Raw genomic sequence first — 18,799 nt, forward strand, 5'->3', positions numbered from 1 at the left:
CTAAAACGTTATAATTTACCATAATGTTAATGAACTGAGTACACTTGATTCAGATTATAACTCTCTGACACAAATGAAACTATATGCTAATAACAAATTTTAAATAGTGATGAATCATCAAACAAAACAAGTACATAAAATAAGTTATTATTAAAACTAATAGTTTAATTTTTTAATAAAATGAATAGACAAAAAATAAAATAAAATGAATGATTTAAAATTTGATATAAAAGAAAATATAATAGAATAAATAACAAAATTAGAAGAAAAAATGAACATAATTTGAAGGTGGATAATAGTTATAAAAATAAACATTAAAAAAATTATAAAAATAATGCAATGGTTATGATTTGTATTAAGTAAAAAAAAAATTGAAAATAATTTGAAGATGGATAATAGTTATAATAAGTTGATGAAAATAATCGAGAAAAATCACATAGAAGAGAAACATTAACAGGAAAGAAAATAAATAATTTTGAAATATTAAAATTAAACTGAGGATATTTTAGTAAATATAATAATTTTTTACGTATTAAAATTCATATTCCCCCTCCCCTCCAAATCCCCCAAATTCGGAGGGACACAAAAAGTGAGGTTTGAAGGGATTTTGCTCCCCTTCCCCCTCCTTAAATTTGAACCAAACATATTTAATTAAAGATTTCCCCTCCCCTCTTCTCCATCTACCTCGAATCAAACACACCTTTAAAGAATTGTATCTAAATTTTCTCATAAACAAATTATATGTGTTTTTTAAAAATAATAAAAATATAAAAAATATGTTTTCATTATTTTTATAAATGCACCATCCCAAATTATCAGTCCATCACAAAAATTATTTCCCTAAACTATTAGTTCCATATTTTAACCTTTGGAATTATTCACCAGTCGTTTTCTGTTATAGTTGAGCTCACTAATATGCTTGAATGTTTCATCAACTACCTCCAACAACATGCTAATTAGTAGTAATTAACTAATTAATCATGATATTTTCTTTGTATTACACGTACGTCATTTCATTAATATTATTAGGGGCCTAGCTAGCTTAATATATAAAGCGATATGGGAGTCAACTTCATGAATTACTTTATAGTAAATAAAAGGGGTAATAAGTCTTGAAATTAATTATATTTCACATAGAAAATGGAGGTATAATAATGTTGTTTCTACTTTTCTCTTGGGCTATTTTTACAAGCATTGTTATTGTAATAATTCCTTACATTTGCTCAAAACATCAGACGTTTTCCAATTTTTTCATGAATATTGATTTATATATATTAATAACTTTTTTTAAAAGTACTGTTGATAAAAAAATACAAAAAAAATGTTGCTGATATAAATTGAATGACCAACAGTTAACACTGATCTATCCCAACTAACAAATATTACTTGAACTATCTCATATATTTCCAAAATTAATTTTTACATTCTCTTAATTGATCACAAATATGGTTTTAGAAACTAAAACTATTTGATGTACAATCTTCTTATTGAAATAAGAAAATTTGGGTTGAGACTAAATTAGTTAAAGACAAACTATTTACTTTATCAAAATAAAAGAAGAATAAAACCATAACAAAAAAAAAAAAAACTTCATCTTTAACTTTTCTTAAACCATGTCGATGTAGAAACTAGACAAAAAAAAAAGAAGATATTCTCAAAATTGTTTTTAGATTGAATATGAATACACTTACATTTTCAATTCAATTCCATTAATCCATTTTATCGTTTCCAGAGTGTTTATAAAAGGGAAAATTGTTTGGATATGAAAGGATGGTTTGATACTAGAAAAGATTTGTTTCAATATCCATGTGTGATTTGGTTTTTGATATCCGAGTGAATCTGTTTTGATACAATAAAAGGCTGTTTCAATATATAAGTTGGATTTTTTTTAACTGAAAATATCATTAAAATAAAAGAGGAAAACAAGATACACAAGGGGGACCAAGCCAAGACCCCTTAATAGCAAAGTCGAGCTTATGGGTACCTTTATTGTCTAAGAGATAATCCTTAACTTTAAGAGAATGCCCAAAAGGAAACCAAGAGAATCTACCAATGGACAATCCTAAATTTGCGAGGAAGTCAGCACAAAAATTGGCTTATCTATACACGTGAGAAATCATAAAGTCAATCGTGCGAGTATACGCAATACAATAAAGCCAACGAGATCTAATGTTCCAAGGGACCATGTTTGAATCCGAAAATGCTTTAACTACAAGTATGCAATCGAATTCCATCCAAAGCTTCTCAAAACCCAAACTTTTTGCTTTTTCCATGGCAACAATAGCTGCCAATAACTCAGCTAGGGCTGCATCACCCTCCCCCATGAAATGGCAAAAACTCCCCATATGAGTAGCATCTTCGTTACGGAAAATGCCATCCCATGCAGTTAACGACGGCGAGCCTCTAGCAAGACCATCCACATTCACCTTAATCCAACCTTTAGGGGGAGGACTCCAAATAACATCTATCGTATGCTTAGGCTTGCTAGGAGTAATAAAAACATCAAAGCCTTTAAGAATGGAGAAACTGACCATATTGCTGTTGGAACAGTTTTGAGTTGTGTTTCCAACCAATTTGGCCCTAGAAATGATGCTGCTAATGCTTGATTTCCAATGCAGACTTTTATCATTAAATCTATTCGAATTTCTCGCACGCCAAACTTGATAAAACACGCTGCAGAGGCAAGAGAGAGCTACATCCTTAGCCTGAGGAGACCAACAGGATTTAATCAGCTTCAAGCAGTCCTGCAAACAAGTTATATACTTGGATTAGATACTAGGAAAACTTCAGAGAACTGTGAGAGGTCATCTACTATTATCATTAAAAATGTATTTATCAAATTGAATAATACTACATAGTCATTCAAACAACTAACTTTTTATTTTATAGGTCACTATCAAATTATTATTTTTATTTGAAAATAAAATTCTTATTTTCAAATGTCAATTTTTTTTCTTTCTCCATGTCACAAGTTTTTTTTTTTTTATTATTTAACACAATTGAGTTTATATAGTAATTGTTTATTTTACAATTATGTAATTCGATTTAAGTTAACATGTGTATCTAAATACATTATTTGTCAAATTTACTATTGTATTTTGTATAATCATATTATTTGTTGTAATATTTTGATTTCATAATTTTTCATTGTACTTTCGCAATAAAAATAAGTTTTTCATATGTATATCTAAAATAATTATTACGTCAAAATTAAAATAAATTCACCCGTGCGGACGCACGGGTATCTTCTATGTTGAAAACAGTCTGAGAAAGGAGTGCACAATTGAATAAAATCTTTTCACCACTGGTAGATGATTTCTTTTCTGAATGAACAAAGTAGATTTTCATGTCTTTCTGAAATGTTCACCCGTGAAATTATTTTAACTTAGAACCTAATTTTCATACTACTAATATCTTATTAGTAAAAAAAAAAATTGTGGATCATTATTTTAACTTAGAACCTAATTTTTTTTGTGGATCATTATTTTAAGTTAGAACCTAATTTTCATACTACTAATATCTTATTAGTAAAAAAAATTTTTAAATGGTTAATTTCCATTTTATAAATGCAATTCCGTCAAACTTTTTTACTTCACATTTTTCATATCGTTCATAAAATACTGCACCACAAATAATGTACCCGGGCGACAACACGAGTCTCTAACTAGTATAATTGAAAAATATTAAGCAAGGAGTGATTTTTCTATGTTTTTTATCAGGAAAAATGAACACAAATATAGTGTTTTAATGAACATCTTGGTTCTTGATGGAAGTAACTGGAAAAGTTGAATTGCTTTAATGAAATCGCTGTTTGGAGATCAAGAAGTTCTTCAAGTGGTTAATAATGGCTACAAAGAAATGAGAGCAGAATCCACAATGCGCAAAGAGCCACATTCAAGGAGTCAATATAGTGTTTTAATCGAACATCTTGGTTCTTGATGGAAGTAACTGGAAAAGTTGAATTGCTTTAATGAAATCGCTGTTTGGAGATCAAGAAGTTCTTCAAGTGGTTAATAATGGCTACAAAGAAATGAGAGCAGAATCCACAAATGCGCAAAGAGCCACATTCAAGGAGTCAAATAAGAATGAATGTAAAATTTTGTTCTACACTCAATAAAATTTGGATGCTCGTCATTTTGGAAAAATTTTCAATGTGACAAGATCAAATAATGCATGTGAAATTTTTGAGAAATATCATGACAGTGGAAAAGATGTGAAGTTTTAATATTTAAGGAAGAAGTATAAACTGATGTAAATGGACATCATGAAATATATACAAAAACGTGACCATTTAAAATTTTGAAACAAAAACCTGCGCGCCCAACACTGTTCCTCTTCAACCTTTCATTTTTTCCAAAAACACACAGACTTTTAGCCACGGTTCTTTGGTGTGGCTGTTTGCTCTACTCCTTAGAACCCGCAAATTAGCACAAATCAACACAAAAAAATAGTACAAGTAGAGTGTATATGGCCTCACGAATCCAATGAGCCCCTTAATTTTAGTCAATTCCAGCCCTAACTAGAAATCCCTAATTCCAAGCTTATGAAACCTAACAATGGCATCTTGCCATGTTTGCGTTAAAACGCAAATTAAATCATACAGACATGTTGCAAACGTCAATACTAACACAATTATGGAATCAAAAGAAATTTATAATGAGCGAATGATTGAAACCGATTTGGAAAAAGTGAGATGCAAACCGTGAGTCCAAAGGCTGTTCCTGCGTGCTTGGATTGAGGAGGATGACTCAATTACGTCCAGAAAGCTTCGTGGAATCGATTATGGGGCTTTGTTTGGCTTGAATCGATCTCGAACTTCTTGTGCTACCTCCTTTGGATTCACGATTTTTTGACTCTAGAATACGGCTCTGCCTCCCATTCTTCCTCTTTTTTAGGTCTGAATAACATAGTTACTTATAATAGATGAACTTAGGTCAACAAATTTAAATCAAATCTCAATGAATCAAGAGATTGGCATTTGATGGAAATTTGACTTTAAATCCTTCTAAAATTGGCCTAATTTTAATCTCCTCTCACCAATCCTATTTTCCTCGAATTTGCATCAAATATATGGCATAATTAATGATTGAATTTGATTAGAATACCTTCTTCAATCAAATATTGGTTTACCCTCTTAATTATTTGACTTATATTATATTTTAAATGAATAAAATTCACTATAAAATCAAATAATCATTATAAATTCGTGGCTTTGGGATTGGATCTCTTTTATGACTTGAGGAACAAGATTGGATCATAAAAACTTGGGCCCATTTGCAATAAAATCCATTTGAAGCCTTTTGTTTCACATTTTTTCTCTCAAAATTGTCCAACTTTGACAAGGCATATCTCCCTCAATATTTATCATATGAAGGTGTTCTAGGACTTTTTGGAAAGCCCAAGATGTCTTCTACAAGCCACTTTGGAACATATTTTTCATTTGGAGATTTTGTCTTGATGATATTGTTCCTGACAAAAAACAGCTTTTTGCGAGCTTCTAGAAGGACCTGTAATCTTTTGATCCATATCTCTCAAATAAAGAATTTTTAGACTTGGCATGTGAGAGACAAAGTTGTAGAGAATTCAATTTCATTCAAATTGAGCTTTGGATGGAGAATTTTTTATGTTCCATGTGAAAGTTATAGCTGGTCAAAGTTCAGTTGACTTTCTCCTATGAAAACCCTAATTTAGAAACTTTTGGTTTTGTTGATTTCTGATCTTTTCTTGATGAATCATGATCAATCCTTGATCAAATTATGAATGATACTTCAAAATGAGGATGTTGACCAAAAATCAGGAATTTTGACTGTACTTTGACCACAGTTGACTTTTAGGTCAAACTAGTCGACTATTGACTATCTGAGCTGTTGATTGAGCAATCTTAGGAATCGGATCTTGAAACTTGAGGTGAGGTTCCTTTGAATCGTATGAGAGATCATGGAGTCCCTTTGAGGTATCATAAGTTGATTTTACTTGGAGAGAAACAAAACCCTAGTTGTGGGTTGCTCGTTTAGGAGCTAGGTAGCTTTGAGCAATTGGAGATCTTGAGTATAAAAATGTGATGGGCAAATTTTGGGGTATGACAGTAAATGATAGGTCAATTTAACGAGACTTGCAAACAAATGTGATTAATAAATATGGCCATGGAAGGAAGTTCAAGAAGAAAGGAAAAGGAACCTTCAAGAATGCAAACATGTCCAACAATGGCAAGTCAAATGTTCACGACAAAGATGAATCCTCCAAGAGTTGAGGAGGCTCTAGCAATAACTAATCAAAGAAGAAATAATTTGATAAAAGAAATGTGAAAAACTATAATTGTTAAAATTTTGGATTTTTTTCTGATGATGTGAAGCTTCAATCTTTAAGGAGGAAATATAAACTGATGTAGATGGAGAGGACCATAACACAGGTGACTACCTATCTAAATTGATTATAGTATTGAATATAATGAAGAATATATATGAATGTCATGGATGTATACCATTAAATTCATAAGTGAAGATCTTGAAATGTTCAAGAAGTTAAAATACTTGATTAAGAAGGAGAGTGTGAAAGAAATAAAGGTTTTGGGGGAGTGATACTGCTGGAGAGTACATCCTAAAGAAATTTGAGTCATTTTCATCAATGAAGGCATAGGAAACGAAATGGTCTAGCAGAACAAAGGTAGATGAACCTACTTGACATGGCTAGAAGTATAATAGAGCATAAGAACATGCCTCATATGTTATAGGGAGAAAAAGTCAATACAACCACTTATATACTAAGCAAATGCACCAAGAAGATGAAGATGTAAGTTCTTGAAGAAGTATGGACTGGAAGAAAGCCAAATGTGATGCATCTTAAAGTGTTCAGATCATTATGTTTCAAACACATACCTGATCAAAGAAGAATTAAGCATGATAACCAACATGAGAGCAATCTATTCAAAGAGTGTTATTTCACATGTGTGTATAAGCTGAACAATCTTATGGATAAAAGGGTGCACATCAACTAAGATGAGATTTTCAATGAATCAAAGGCAAGTACATGGTAGTACATACTAGAGAAGCAAAGTGATCATTCATGTTTTTGCAGAACCTATTCAAAGTGAAGGCTCATACAAAGAGAATGATGTTGAAGGCATTGAAGTTAAAAATGATGGGCTAATAAAGACTCTAACAAATGTGATACCATAGAGAACACACCAAGTTCCTAGTAGACTTGTAGATCATGAGTTGCTTCCTAATAATACAATCTACAATAAAGGTGAACTCATTCACTTTGATGTGTAAGCTGATGTTGAGTCAATCAACCATGATGAAGAAATGAAGAGTAAGGTATGGAGGAATGCCATGATGAAGGAGCTCAAGTTGATTGAGAAGAATTGCATCTGAGAGCTTGTTGTTTTACCTGAGAGAAAAAACTATTGATGTAAAGTGGATCTTAAATGTGAATATGAATCCATATTGCACCGTTTCAAGATATAAGCAAGGTTAGTAGTTAGATGTTTCTTGTAGAAGCATGATCTTGAGTATAATGAGGTTTTCTCCCGCGACAATACTTGAGAAAACGAGAATAGTTCTGGCAATAAATGGTAGTATGAATTGGCCCCTCTAATATTTAGATGTAAAGTCTGCATTTCTAGATGATCTATTAGAAAAAAAATCTTTGTCACTAAACACTAGGTTTTAAAATAAAATTCAAAGAGCATATGGTATACAAGATACACAAAGCCTTGTAGAAGAGTAAGGTATGGAAGAATGCCATGATGAAGGAGCTCAAGTTGATTAAGAAGAATCACATCTGAGAGCTTTTTGTTTTACCTAAGAGAAAAAACTATTGATGTGAAGTGGATCTTAAATGTGAAGATGAATCCATATTGCACAGTTTCAAGATATAAGCAAGGTTAGTAGTTAGATGTTTCTTATAGAAGTATGATATTGAGTATAATGAGGTTTTCTCCCGCGACAATACTTGAGAGAACGAGACTAGTTCTGGCAATAACTGGTAGCATGAATTTGCCCCTCTAATATTTAGATGTAAAGTCTGCATTTCTAGATGGTCCATTAGGAAAAAAATCTTTTTCACTAAACACTAGGTTTTAAAATAAAATTCAAAGAGCATATGGTATACAAGATACACAAAGCCTTGTATTAATTAAAGCAAGTCCCTAGAGCCTAGAAATAGATAATTGGCCAATTTTTAATTCAACTAGGATCCAAAAAGTACACTGTTAACTATGTTGTCTATACGTAAAGTTACAAAATTCAATAATCATATGATATACATATATGTGGATGATTTGCTTATCATTGAAAGTCATTCATATGAGATTAAGAATTTACTAAATAAAATGATGGCTGATTTTGAGATGACTGACTTAGGTAAGCTCTTATACTTTCTTGGCATGAAATTTTTAAAAGATAAGGACGTCGCAGCTATGCATCAATAAAAGTATATGAATAAGTTACTACATAATTTTAAAATGACTGATCTCAACACACTCACAAACCCATCTAAAACAAATGAAAAACTTGATGAATGTTATGATAAAGAGAAGGTAGAATAATATTTGTACAAGCATATTTTGGAATTATTGAAGTGCTTATGCAATATAAGGCGTGATATGTGCTATGTAGTTAGTATGATCAACATGTTCATGAGTGAATCAAAGAAATCATATCTAGTGGATGAAAGGAGAATACTCAAGTATCTAAAGGTAACTATGAGGCTTAATTTTATATTGCCAGCTATTTTGAAGGAGGAAAAGACAAGATTAATTGTTTGTTTAAATTCAAATTGATGTGGTCACAAAACTAATATAAAAGCACCCCAGACTATGTTTTCATGTACAACGAGGATGCCACAAAATAAATATGTTATAGCTCAGTCATAATGTGAGGCCAAGTACATAGCTAGCTCATTTGCTTCATGTCAAGAAATTTGACTAGATACATTACTAAAAGAGTTGCAATGTGAAGTGCATAAGTCATGGAAACTTATGATTGACCATAAGTCAATAATAAATTTGACCAAGAATCCAATTTTACATGGGCGAGACAAACATATAAAAATTAGTTTCCATTTAATAAGAGAACAAGTGATTATGGAATGCGTGAAATATATTATTGCCCTACACTGTTACAACTAGATGATCATAAAGATATTGAAGATAGATAAATTTGTGTTTTTTTATTAGAGAAAAATGTGTATTGATCTGGGGGGTACTCAAAACTTACAACAAAACGAGATAAACAAGGTTACGAATTAGAAAAACAATGACTCAAATTGAATTTTCACTCTTTCCAATCATAGTCAATCTTCCCCCTTTTCCTTTGCTACACACCATTCCCAAGACAAGTATTTAGAAAAGAACTCAATTTCCTGGACAATTATAAATCCATCTTTAATCATAATTTTATTTCTGCTCAACCACACATCCCAGTAAACTGCAAGCCAAATGATACACGGATTGTTAATTTTTCTCTTATTCTTTTTTTCTGAATTGCTCCAAATAAGATAAAATAGCTTTTTAATCTTCCTTTGAGACTAATCTGATCCAAGCAAAAATTTGATTCCAGACTTACTTGCTTGTTAGATAGTTAACAAACAAGTTTTTAACTTCATCTTCCTCTTCGAAGCAATGCGAGCACACTATGTTATGAGATCCTTGAATTATTCCTCGCGTCAGCAGCTCCATATGCGTAAGAAGTTTTTCCAGTAACTGACACCAACCAAAGATTTGTATCTTGTTGGGAACATTGGATTTCCAAATCTAATTCAGGCCATTCAATGTTTCTACATCCACTGGACTAGCTGAGATTTCAAATTCTATCAACCTAGAGTAACAACTTTTGACTGAAAAAACTTGTTTATCCTTCCACCAAACAAATTGATCCTTCTCCCCCAATCTAGGCTGTAACAGATACAAAATGTGATTGAGATCAGACCATTGCCTAACTGGTTCTTCATTTCTTTTACAGCACCCCAATTTCCCAAGACCAAACATATCTTTTTAAAATTACCATTTATGCGATTTGACTATTAGGATCATTCACTACTGCATACAAATTTGGAAAGAAAACTTTAAACGGTTCTTGTCCCGCCTAACAGTGTTTCCAGAACCCAATTTGATTCCCGTCACCTAGCTTGCAAGAGATGGATCTATTGAATCAATTTATGTCCTCCAAAACTCTCAGCCCTTCTTTCTTTATATCCATTTACCATAATGATTCCTTGTTGTCTTTGATAAGGCTTGCATCGTCCAGAACTTTGTCTCAGATGTTGTCGTACCTGAAATTTAAAACAATAGACCAACTAGAATCTTGTTCAGACAGAACTCTCCACATCCATTTACTCAACAAGGTTGTATTTAATCGTTCAAGGTGTTTCACCCCTAAGCCTCCCTCACCCTTGGATTTTCAAATGGCGTCCCAAATTATCCAATTAACCTCCCCCCTTAATTCACTACATCCCCACAGAAATGCTCTTTGAATTCTCAAGATTTATTTCACTATCCCTTTCGGATCTTTGAAAAGTGACCGGTAGAATATGGGAATATTGTTAATCACTACATTTGTCAAAGTCACCCTCCCCTATATATAATTATCGTCCTCGCTAAGTAGAAAACCTCCAATGCAGCTTATCGACAATTGGATTCCAAGTTGATCTTCTTCCTGGGCTAGGTCCCACTGGTATTCCGAGGAACATAAAAGGAATGGTTCATATGTTACAAGTTAATAAAGTAGATACAACAACCATTATATCTTAATTCATACTGATACCATAAATGTAACTTTTATTGAAATTAACACTTAAACCTTACGCCAACTCAAAACCTCTCAACACGACTTTTATGCTCAAAAGGTTTTCATTCAAACCATCATAAATAATAAACATGTTATCTGCAAATTGCATTAATTCAAAATACACGTATTTATTGATCTTAAGTCCCTTGAAGTCTCCTTGTTGGCCAACATTATGTATTATCCGGATTAGACATTCCACTGTCATTAAGATGATAAATGGGGATAAAGGGTCCCCTTGGCGTAAACCTCTCTCGAATTTGATGTCCAAAGTTGGAGAATATCAATGCTAGAGAATAGCAACACTTCCATACACTTCAACCAATACTTACCAAAACCCATCCTCTTCATGACATAACAAAGATAATCCCACGACACATTGTCATAGGGATTTTCAAAGTCCACTCTAACCAACATACATTCCTTCTTGTTTCTCTTGGCGTAGTACACTAGATCATTCACTAGCACTATCCCGTAAAACATTGGTCTTTGAGCTAAGAAAGCAGATTAGTACTTGGAAATTGCACTATTCATAACCTTATTTAATCTAGTAGTAAGGATCTTGGCAATAATTATGTATAAACTACTAATAAAACAAATGTTGAGGATTATCATGTTTGGGGATCAAATCCCAAAAAGAAGCTGCTATCACCTTTGGAACTGTAGCGTAATAATCGAATTCGTTCACAAACCTCATGATGTCATCCTTCATGAATTCCCAACATTTTTTCAAAAAACCTAGATTAAAGCCATATGGTCCTCGAATTTTATCACAATTCTCAAGCCAAATGACTTTTTTTGTATTTCCTTAAACACAAAAGGTGCTTCAAGAATGTAGTTTTTTTCTATTCTCATTTGTTTGGAATTTACTTCATCCAAGAGATCTATTTCTTAAAGGTTCTTTAAATCTTCTTGCAAAGTGCGGTTTTTTGTTCTATGTTCTGTTGTTTGGAATACCCAGTTGTCCGAAATTCACTCCATCGGGTCAAAAACTTAAATCTGACGCAAATCACAATTTCATTTTTAAGACCCTATTTCGACCGATAAAATTTCAATTTATTGACAGATTTAGTTAAGTGGTTTGGCGGGTAAATCTGATCAGTTTGATCGGTTCAATATTTATTAGGCTAAGTACATAAAAATAATTCATTTTTTTAAAAATACACAGACTGATCACAAACATTTATGATCATTTTGATCGGTTTAATATTTATTGGGCTAAATTCGTAAAAAAATAATCCAAAGAAGTATTTTTTTTTATTATTGAAAAAATTTATTATATTACAACATTACCAAAATCATTTGACATTTGATCATTATCATACTTTAAATCATAAATAAATAAATAACATTAAAATTTTACATTTCATGTTTTGTATTCTTGCGAACAATACTGCCATTAGATTATAAAAATGATAATAACTTATAAACATTATGAACTCCATTTTTATAATGAATCAGTCCTATAATAATAAAAAAAATTAATAAAATAATTATTAATTAAATTCGGTCGGATTTAGTTTTCAACGGCTTCAAAATAACTAAATGTTATAAAAATAAATAATATAATTATTAATTAAGTTTGGTCGGATTCAATTTCCGACGACTCCAAAATAATTATTTGAGTCTAACCAAAACAATTTATACAATTCAAATTAAACAACTGAATGACTTAGACATCTAATTCGACCCGTTTGCATAAAAAAAAAAGAGAGACAATATGTGGACCAGTTTAATTTTGTTCCCCCTGATCTACAAGCCCAACAATAGCTAGCTTCATCTCATGAATCTTTACCGTCTCCTCCGCCTCTAAATCCAGAAAACTAAACACTTCTATATTCCACTTTTTCAAATGAGCTTTCTGGAATTTATTTTTTCAATTTATGAATTTAATCTCAATATTAAAATTGTATTGTTTTTCTAATAGAAATTGAAAAATAGTTTATCAAATAAAATTTTACTTTTTCTGTTTAATAAATGGTCAACAAAAGATATATAGGCCCGTGTTATAATCATGTTTGTGTTTGTACTATAACTTTTCTTCTTTAAATTTTGAAGAGTATTAGTATAATATATTAGTCTCTTTCTTTCTTTATTTTATTTTAAAAACGTTAACTATTTCGTGCATCTTCGTTCTCTCACATAACTTTTAGCTCATATTTCTTCTCTATTTCACTAACTTTTTTGTCTCATTACAAATCACACGTTTACATGATTAAAAATTATTAATATTTTTACAACCACAAATATTTTAGTTTTTTTTAAAAAGCTCATGTATTGAAAAGAAAAATAAAGTGATACAACCAAAAGACTAAACATCTTCAATAAAATTTAAAAAACTTAAATATCTAACCTGTTTTTTTTATGAAATCACTTCTAATCTCAATAGATTGAGTCAAACACAAATGTTAGAATGATTAAAAAACTGCAAAAGATTTTTCACTTCTAAAACTTTGTATTTTAAAATAAAAATTTGCATTTGTAAATTTAAATGTATAATTAATTTATGTAAAATGTTTAGGTTAAAATAAAAAATATTTGCAATGATTAAAATTTAAAAAATAAATAGTACGTAGATTAAATATAAAAAATTAATAAAATATATAATCAAAATTATGCATAAAACAGGTAAAAAATAACAAAAATTGCATTACTATTTCTTTTTAGATGGCAAAACCAATTCTAATATATAGTGCATTTGTAGAACTAATTATATATTAAATCACAATATTACTTTTTGTTAACTCTATTCTTTTATATATTTTAATAATTTTTTTATCTCATTATTTATTTTTGTACCTGCATAAATATTTAAAGATATTATAGACAAAACATTAATCAATGTTGTATCAAACTTTGTAAGAAATAAATAAATAAATAAAATGAACAACTTTATAGTCTACAAAATGATAAGTAAAAAGAAACATAAGAGTATTAGAATTTAACAAGAATTCATCTAGAACGAATAATTAATATAAAAGCAATATATTTATTATATTTTCTTAATATCATGACATTACTCACATTAAGTAGTTGAGAAACATACAGAGGTTAGACCAGATGTTTGACTCAAAATGCACAGTGCTAGCATTAAAATGAAAGAGCAATATATATGAAATAGTATAAAGTCCCCATCCAATTCTATATATGAATTCTAAGCTAAGTAATGTAGTTAGTTATGCCTCAAACCTTATCAAATCAAAACCTAAAACATATCTGCATACAACTTCATATAGTCTAACAAGAAAAAAACATTCTAATTTTAATTCATTGAATCTATAATGTATATATCATTTTGTTTTCACATGCAAAATGACCCTCAAGTAAATACTATATGTCATGTGTTGAATTTTGTTTCAAAATATTGAAAATACGTGTGCACGTGAAATGAATTATTGTTTCTTAAAACATTGTTCATGTCAAATGATGTTTTATTTTAATATATTTATATATGCTAGCAAAGTATCTTACGTAATTCATAAATAGTTTAATGTAAAAATTGAATAGTAAACATATAAAATATGGAAAATATGCATGCTTGGTGGGTTATAAGTAGAAGTTGTAGGTTAGAAATTTGGAAAGACATTGAAAGCATAACCAAATTGGCTTCTCTAAGCAACCTTTTTTCTTTCACTCACATCTCATATATATGTATAAATAAATAAATAAACATTATATATTTATTTATTTATATTATATTATTATATTATTATATTTAAATAAATATCTAGATGTATATATGTTTGTTAGCCAAAATGTTGGCATCAATCTTCCCACTTTCTAACGGAAAACTTCCCATCTTCCCCACCATATATTCTCTTCCCATGTCTCTTTCCACTTCTTGTCTTCAATATTGTTAGTTAATTTGTTCCCCTCACCTCCTCTTATATATATACACCCCCTTTTCATCTTCCACTTTGCTTTGATATATATTCTTAATTTTCATATAGCTTTGAATATTGATCATATAGATCAAAGCAAGAGGGAGAGAAATTAGTTATAGAATTATCATATTCTTGAATTAGGGTTTGAGTTTGAGAAGAGATAATATGTGTAGTAGAGGCCATTGGAGACCATCTGAGGATGAGAAGCTTAAGGAGTTGGTGGAAAGCTATGGACCTCATAATTGGAACGCCATAGCTGAAAATCTCAGAGGAAGATCAGGTAAAATTAACGATCATATAGTTAGTTATTCTAATTGTTTCAATCAACTCAAAATAAAAAATTAATATTGCAACAACTATGGAATATGTATGTAGATGAAAAAGATAGCATATCAACCCACTTAACTCTTAGGTAAGTTATTTGTAATAGTTTGGTAATATGTAATAATAACTTCATAGTAAAAAAATTCTATTGGAACTACACAGACACAATTAGGTAATGCTTTGAGGAAAAAATAAGTTAATTGTGTAATATAATTAAGTTTTTTTTTAAAAAAATAAATAAATTATAGTGTAAAATAAGTTAATTATCTAGATGCAGTTTTGTATTGCTATAGAATTGAATATTTCACTATAATTTTCATTAATTTTTTCTAGGGTTTGGTTCAAAGATCATGAAATATAATTTTTATTAGTGCAACCTCACCATAATTTTAAAATACATTTTTTTCACAAATTTTTATTTGCACTTTTTCTTTTATACACGATTTTTATACACCAAAAAGAAATTATGTAATTATCCAAGAGTATTAAAGGATATTCTAACCTATAATGATAGAGAATATCCAACCTAAAACATCATTTATGATATTATAAGTTTATAAGTATTAATTATTATATAAGCTAATTATTTTTGTCATGAGTTTTCTTAGGAAAAAGTTGTAGGTTGAGATGGTTCAATCAATTAGACCCAAGGATAAACAGAAATCCTTTCACTGAGGAAGAAGAAGAGCGTCTAATAACATCTCATCGGATTCATGGAAATCGATGGGCCGTAATTGCAAGACACTTCCCCGGCCGGACGGATAACGCTGTAAAGAATCATTGGCATGTGATGATGGCGAGGATTCGTCGCGAAAGGTACAAGATATATGCAAAAGGTCCTCTTGATCATCACATAATATTCTCTCCAAATGATCATCAAACAAACTTTGAGACAAGAAATCACCCAAGTATCTCATATAACCCTTTCCAATTTCCGAAGTTTCGGTTTCAAGATCCAAGTTCTTGTTCCACAATGCTTCAAGGTACATCCATTTTCAAGTGTGAAACTAATGGACTTTGCTAATGAAAATGTTAATTTTGTTAATTTGTTTGATATTGTATAGATAAAACTCAATCAATAGAGTTCTATGATTTTCTTCAAGTAGATTCCAATAAAAGTGAAGTTACTGATAATGCTAGAAGAGATGATGAGGAAGTGAATCAAGATGTTGTGGAGCTGCAGAACAAAGAAAAACATGTTCCATTCATTGATTTTTTGTCTACTTCAAGCTGCTAACGTAGTTGCAAAATTAAGTGATTCTCCCTCCAACCATTTGTATGAATTGAATTGAGCTTAATTAAGTAGAAGAATGTCTCAACATATGAATATATGCACTAATCATACACATGTATTTAACGACGTATGTACACTTGTAACATGTAAAAAAAATGAAAACTGCTTTATTGCAAAAATAGAAAAGATGTTGTATATGATTATTATTTTATTTGTTCTATAGCTAGGTAGCATGCATATATTATATTCTAGAGTGGAACAAAAAATGGATAGTAGGGGGGTGAACTTCATTGTAAAAGGTTTTTGACATGGTGGTGGAGGTTTCCAAATGAGTGTATCTACAGAATCAGCACTGTGTCCAAAGTTAGTGAAAATACATAGGAGGAACTTGCAAACTCTAGTTTGGTGAATCACACTTATTTAAAAACAGAAATGTTATTTATGTACGGACAATATTGTTTATATGGACAACATTATTCATGTACGGACGAATACTATTCATGTACGAACGTTTATTTTTAATACCTAGACGTGTATTAATCAACTTCATTACTGTATTAATTAAGTTTTTATATTGTATTAATCAAATTTAATGACTGCTAAAAATTATTTTTAATATCTAGATGTTGCATTAACCAATTTTATTACTGCATTAATCAACTTTATTACTGCATTAACCAAATTTGGTGATTGCTAAAAATTATTTTTAATACCTGAATGTTGCATTAGCCAACTTCATTAGTGCATTAACCAAGTTTTTATACTGCATTAATCAAATTTGGTGACTACTGTAAAATACTGTTCATGAATAGTAACGTAAATAGTTCCATTCGTACATAAATAGTAGTCGTCTATACATGAACAATATCGTCCGTACATACGGTATACGGTATAAGTGTATGGTTTGGTGTAAGAATAGTATTTCTGATTTAAAAAAGATGGATAGAATCACTCTCATGCAAAGAACCCTTGAAAGTTTTAGTAGTTGAGATGAAGACAGTGTTTGACTTTAATATAGGACCCCTAGCAAAATAGTAAAAAGGATTTAAGATGTCACTCCTAAAATTATATCTAACATCCCCTATTTTTTTATACTTTAAAATATATCAAACAAAAATATTTCATACTATGATAAAAATTTCAGATACAATAACACTTTTGATAGATCATATGAATTTTTTGATACGTTACAAATTTTTTTCAAATTTTTCAAAATTTATTATTTTATATCAGAAATTTAATTATTTGAAATTTTCAAAATTTTTTTAAAAAATTTGAATTATCGAAAATTTTGAAATTTTTAGAAAATTCTGAAATTTCCAGTATTTTATTTAGTATTTTCAAAGAATATCTTATATGCTATTCAAATTTTCGATATCGCCCAAATTTTTTGAAAATTTCATTGAAAACGTGAATACATTTGGAGGTGTCAAATATAACTTCAAGAGGTGTTGAAAATAAATGTTGATGATAGAAAAATTAAGAAACGCGTTCAAGGTCTTGATAGAAAGGTGGATATTGTAATGGACTCAATTATTTCAACTAACCAATCAACTTTTATCTATGGGTGGGTAGTGGTTCATGAGGTTGTAGATATCACAAAGAATAAAAAGATTGCCAATTATTTAAATTAAAATTTTGAAAAGGCACGACTTGGAAAAGACTTGATTTGTTACCTAGAAATTCAAAAAATATGAAAAAGCATCAATATATTTTCGTTGCATATTTTAATTACAGATAGGTGCTCCTATTCATATTATAAAGCAGAGTTGGTCTAAAGGGTAGACTATTTAAAAAGAATATTAGGTTTTAAAATATTGAACTAAAAAAATTAAAAATAAAATTTAGGTATAAATGTATTATATGATAAATTTATTTTAAATAATTCTTTATTTGAATTGGTAAAAGGGAGGACTTCATGTTTTTTTTTAATATAGGTTTGATTTGACTTCAACAAAAATTTATTTTTATTTTATTTTTAAAAATTGTCACTATAAAAAAAAAAAAGTGACTTCTAACATGAGGACCCTAACATATGTCTTATGGACCACAATAAATAACAATTAAAAACCGTTAAGATTAATCAACCTCATTTATCTTATTATGTAATGTATACACTATATCACACTTTAGCATTTTAGGTATTGCTCCTTCCAAAAAAAAAAAAAAACTATATACTCTAAAGTTTTTATACAGAATTTGTGTTCATCCTTCACACTCAAAACTACATCTTTCTCATTCTTTTTTAATTCTGCAAATTGTTGTTTGATATATGTTCGGCGGTAACCTATAAAAACCGTGAGTTTACTGTGTGTTGGTGTGAATGTGATCTTAATTATTTTTTCTTTTTTTCTAATCCTAATTTTAATTGGGTTGCCAAAATCTATGATAATAAACATGTTTCTTGCTAAGTTAAAATATTTGATTTAGAAAAATACTGAAGATAAAAAATAGCCCAAAAAAATTGTTACCATGAATAGAAAATCTAGTAAAACAATATCGCAATTAACTCCTATGAAGTAAAAACAAAAACAAATTAAGGCAAGCACAAGAAATATTGACAATGGGGATAG

The 18,799-nt window shown here is 29.9% G+C and overlaps 1 protein-coding gene across 2 annotated transcripts; it reads left to right on the plus strand.

Moving 5' to 3' along the window:
* The first annotated feature begins 14,459 nt into the window (after window positions 1-14,459).
* On the plus strand, window positions 14,460-16,698 carry LOC131647713 (transcription factor MYB52-like). Of its 2 annotated transcripts, none has more exons than XM_058917569.1 (3): window positions 14,460-14,948; window positions 15,601-15,975; window positions 16,099-16,698. In XM_058917569.1, exons 1-3 carry the CDS (start codon window positions 14,834-14,836, stop codon window positions 16,227-16,229), a joined length of 621 nt encoding a protein of 206 aa, XP_058773552.1. In that variant the 5' UTR covers window positions 14,460-14,833; the 3' UTR covers window positions 16,230-16,698. The 2 variants fall into 2 exon arrangements, with proteins under 2 accessions (XP_058773552.1, XP_058773551.1); XM_058917568.1 differs by having other exon boundaries at window positions 14,466-14,948; window positions 16,057-16,694.
* Window positions 16,699-18,799: the final 2,101 nt, after the last annotated feature.

Source organism: Vicia villosa, linkage group LG2 (genome assembly GCF_029867415.1).
Source record: "Vicia villosa cultivar HV-30 ecotype Madison, WI linkage group LG2, Vvil1.0, whole genome shotgun sequence".
NCBI lineage: Eukaryota > Viridiplantae > Streptophyta > Magnoliopsida > Fabales > Fabaceae > Vicia > Vicia villosa.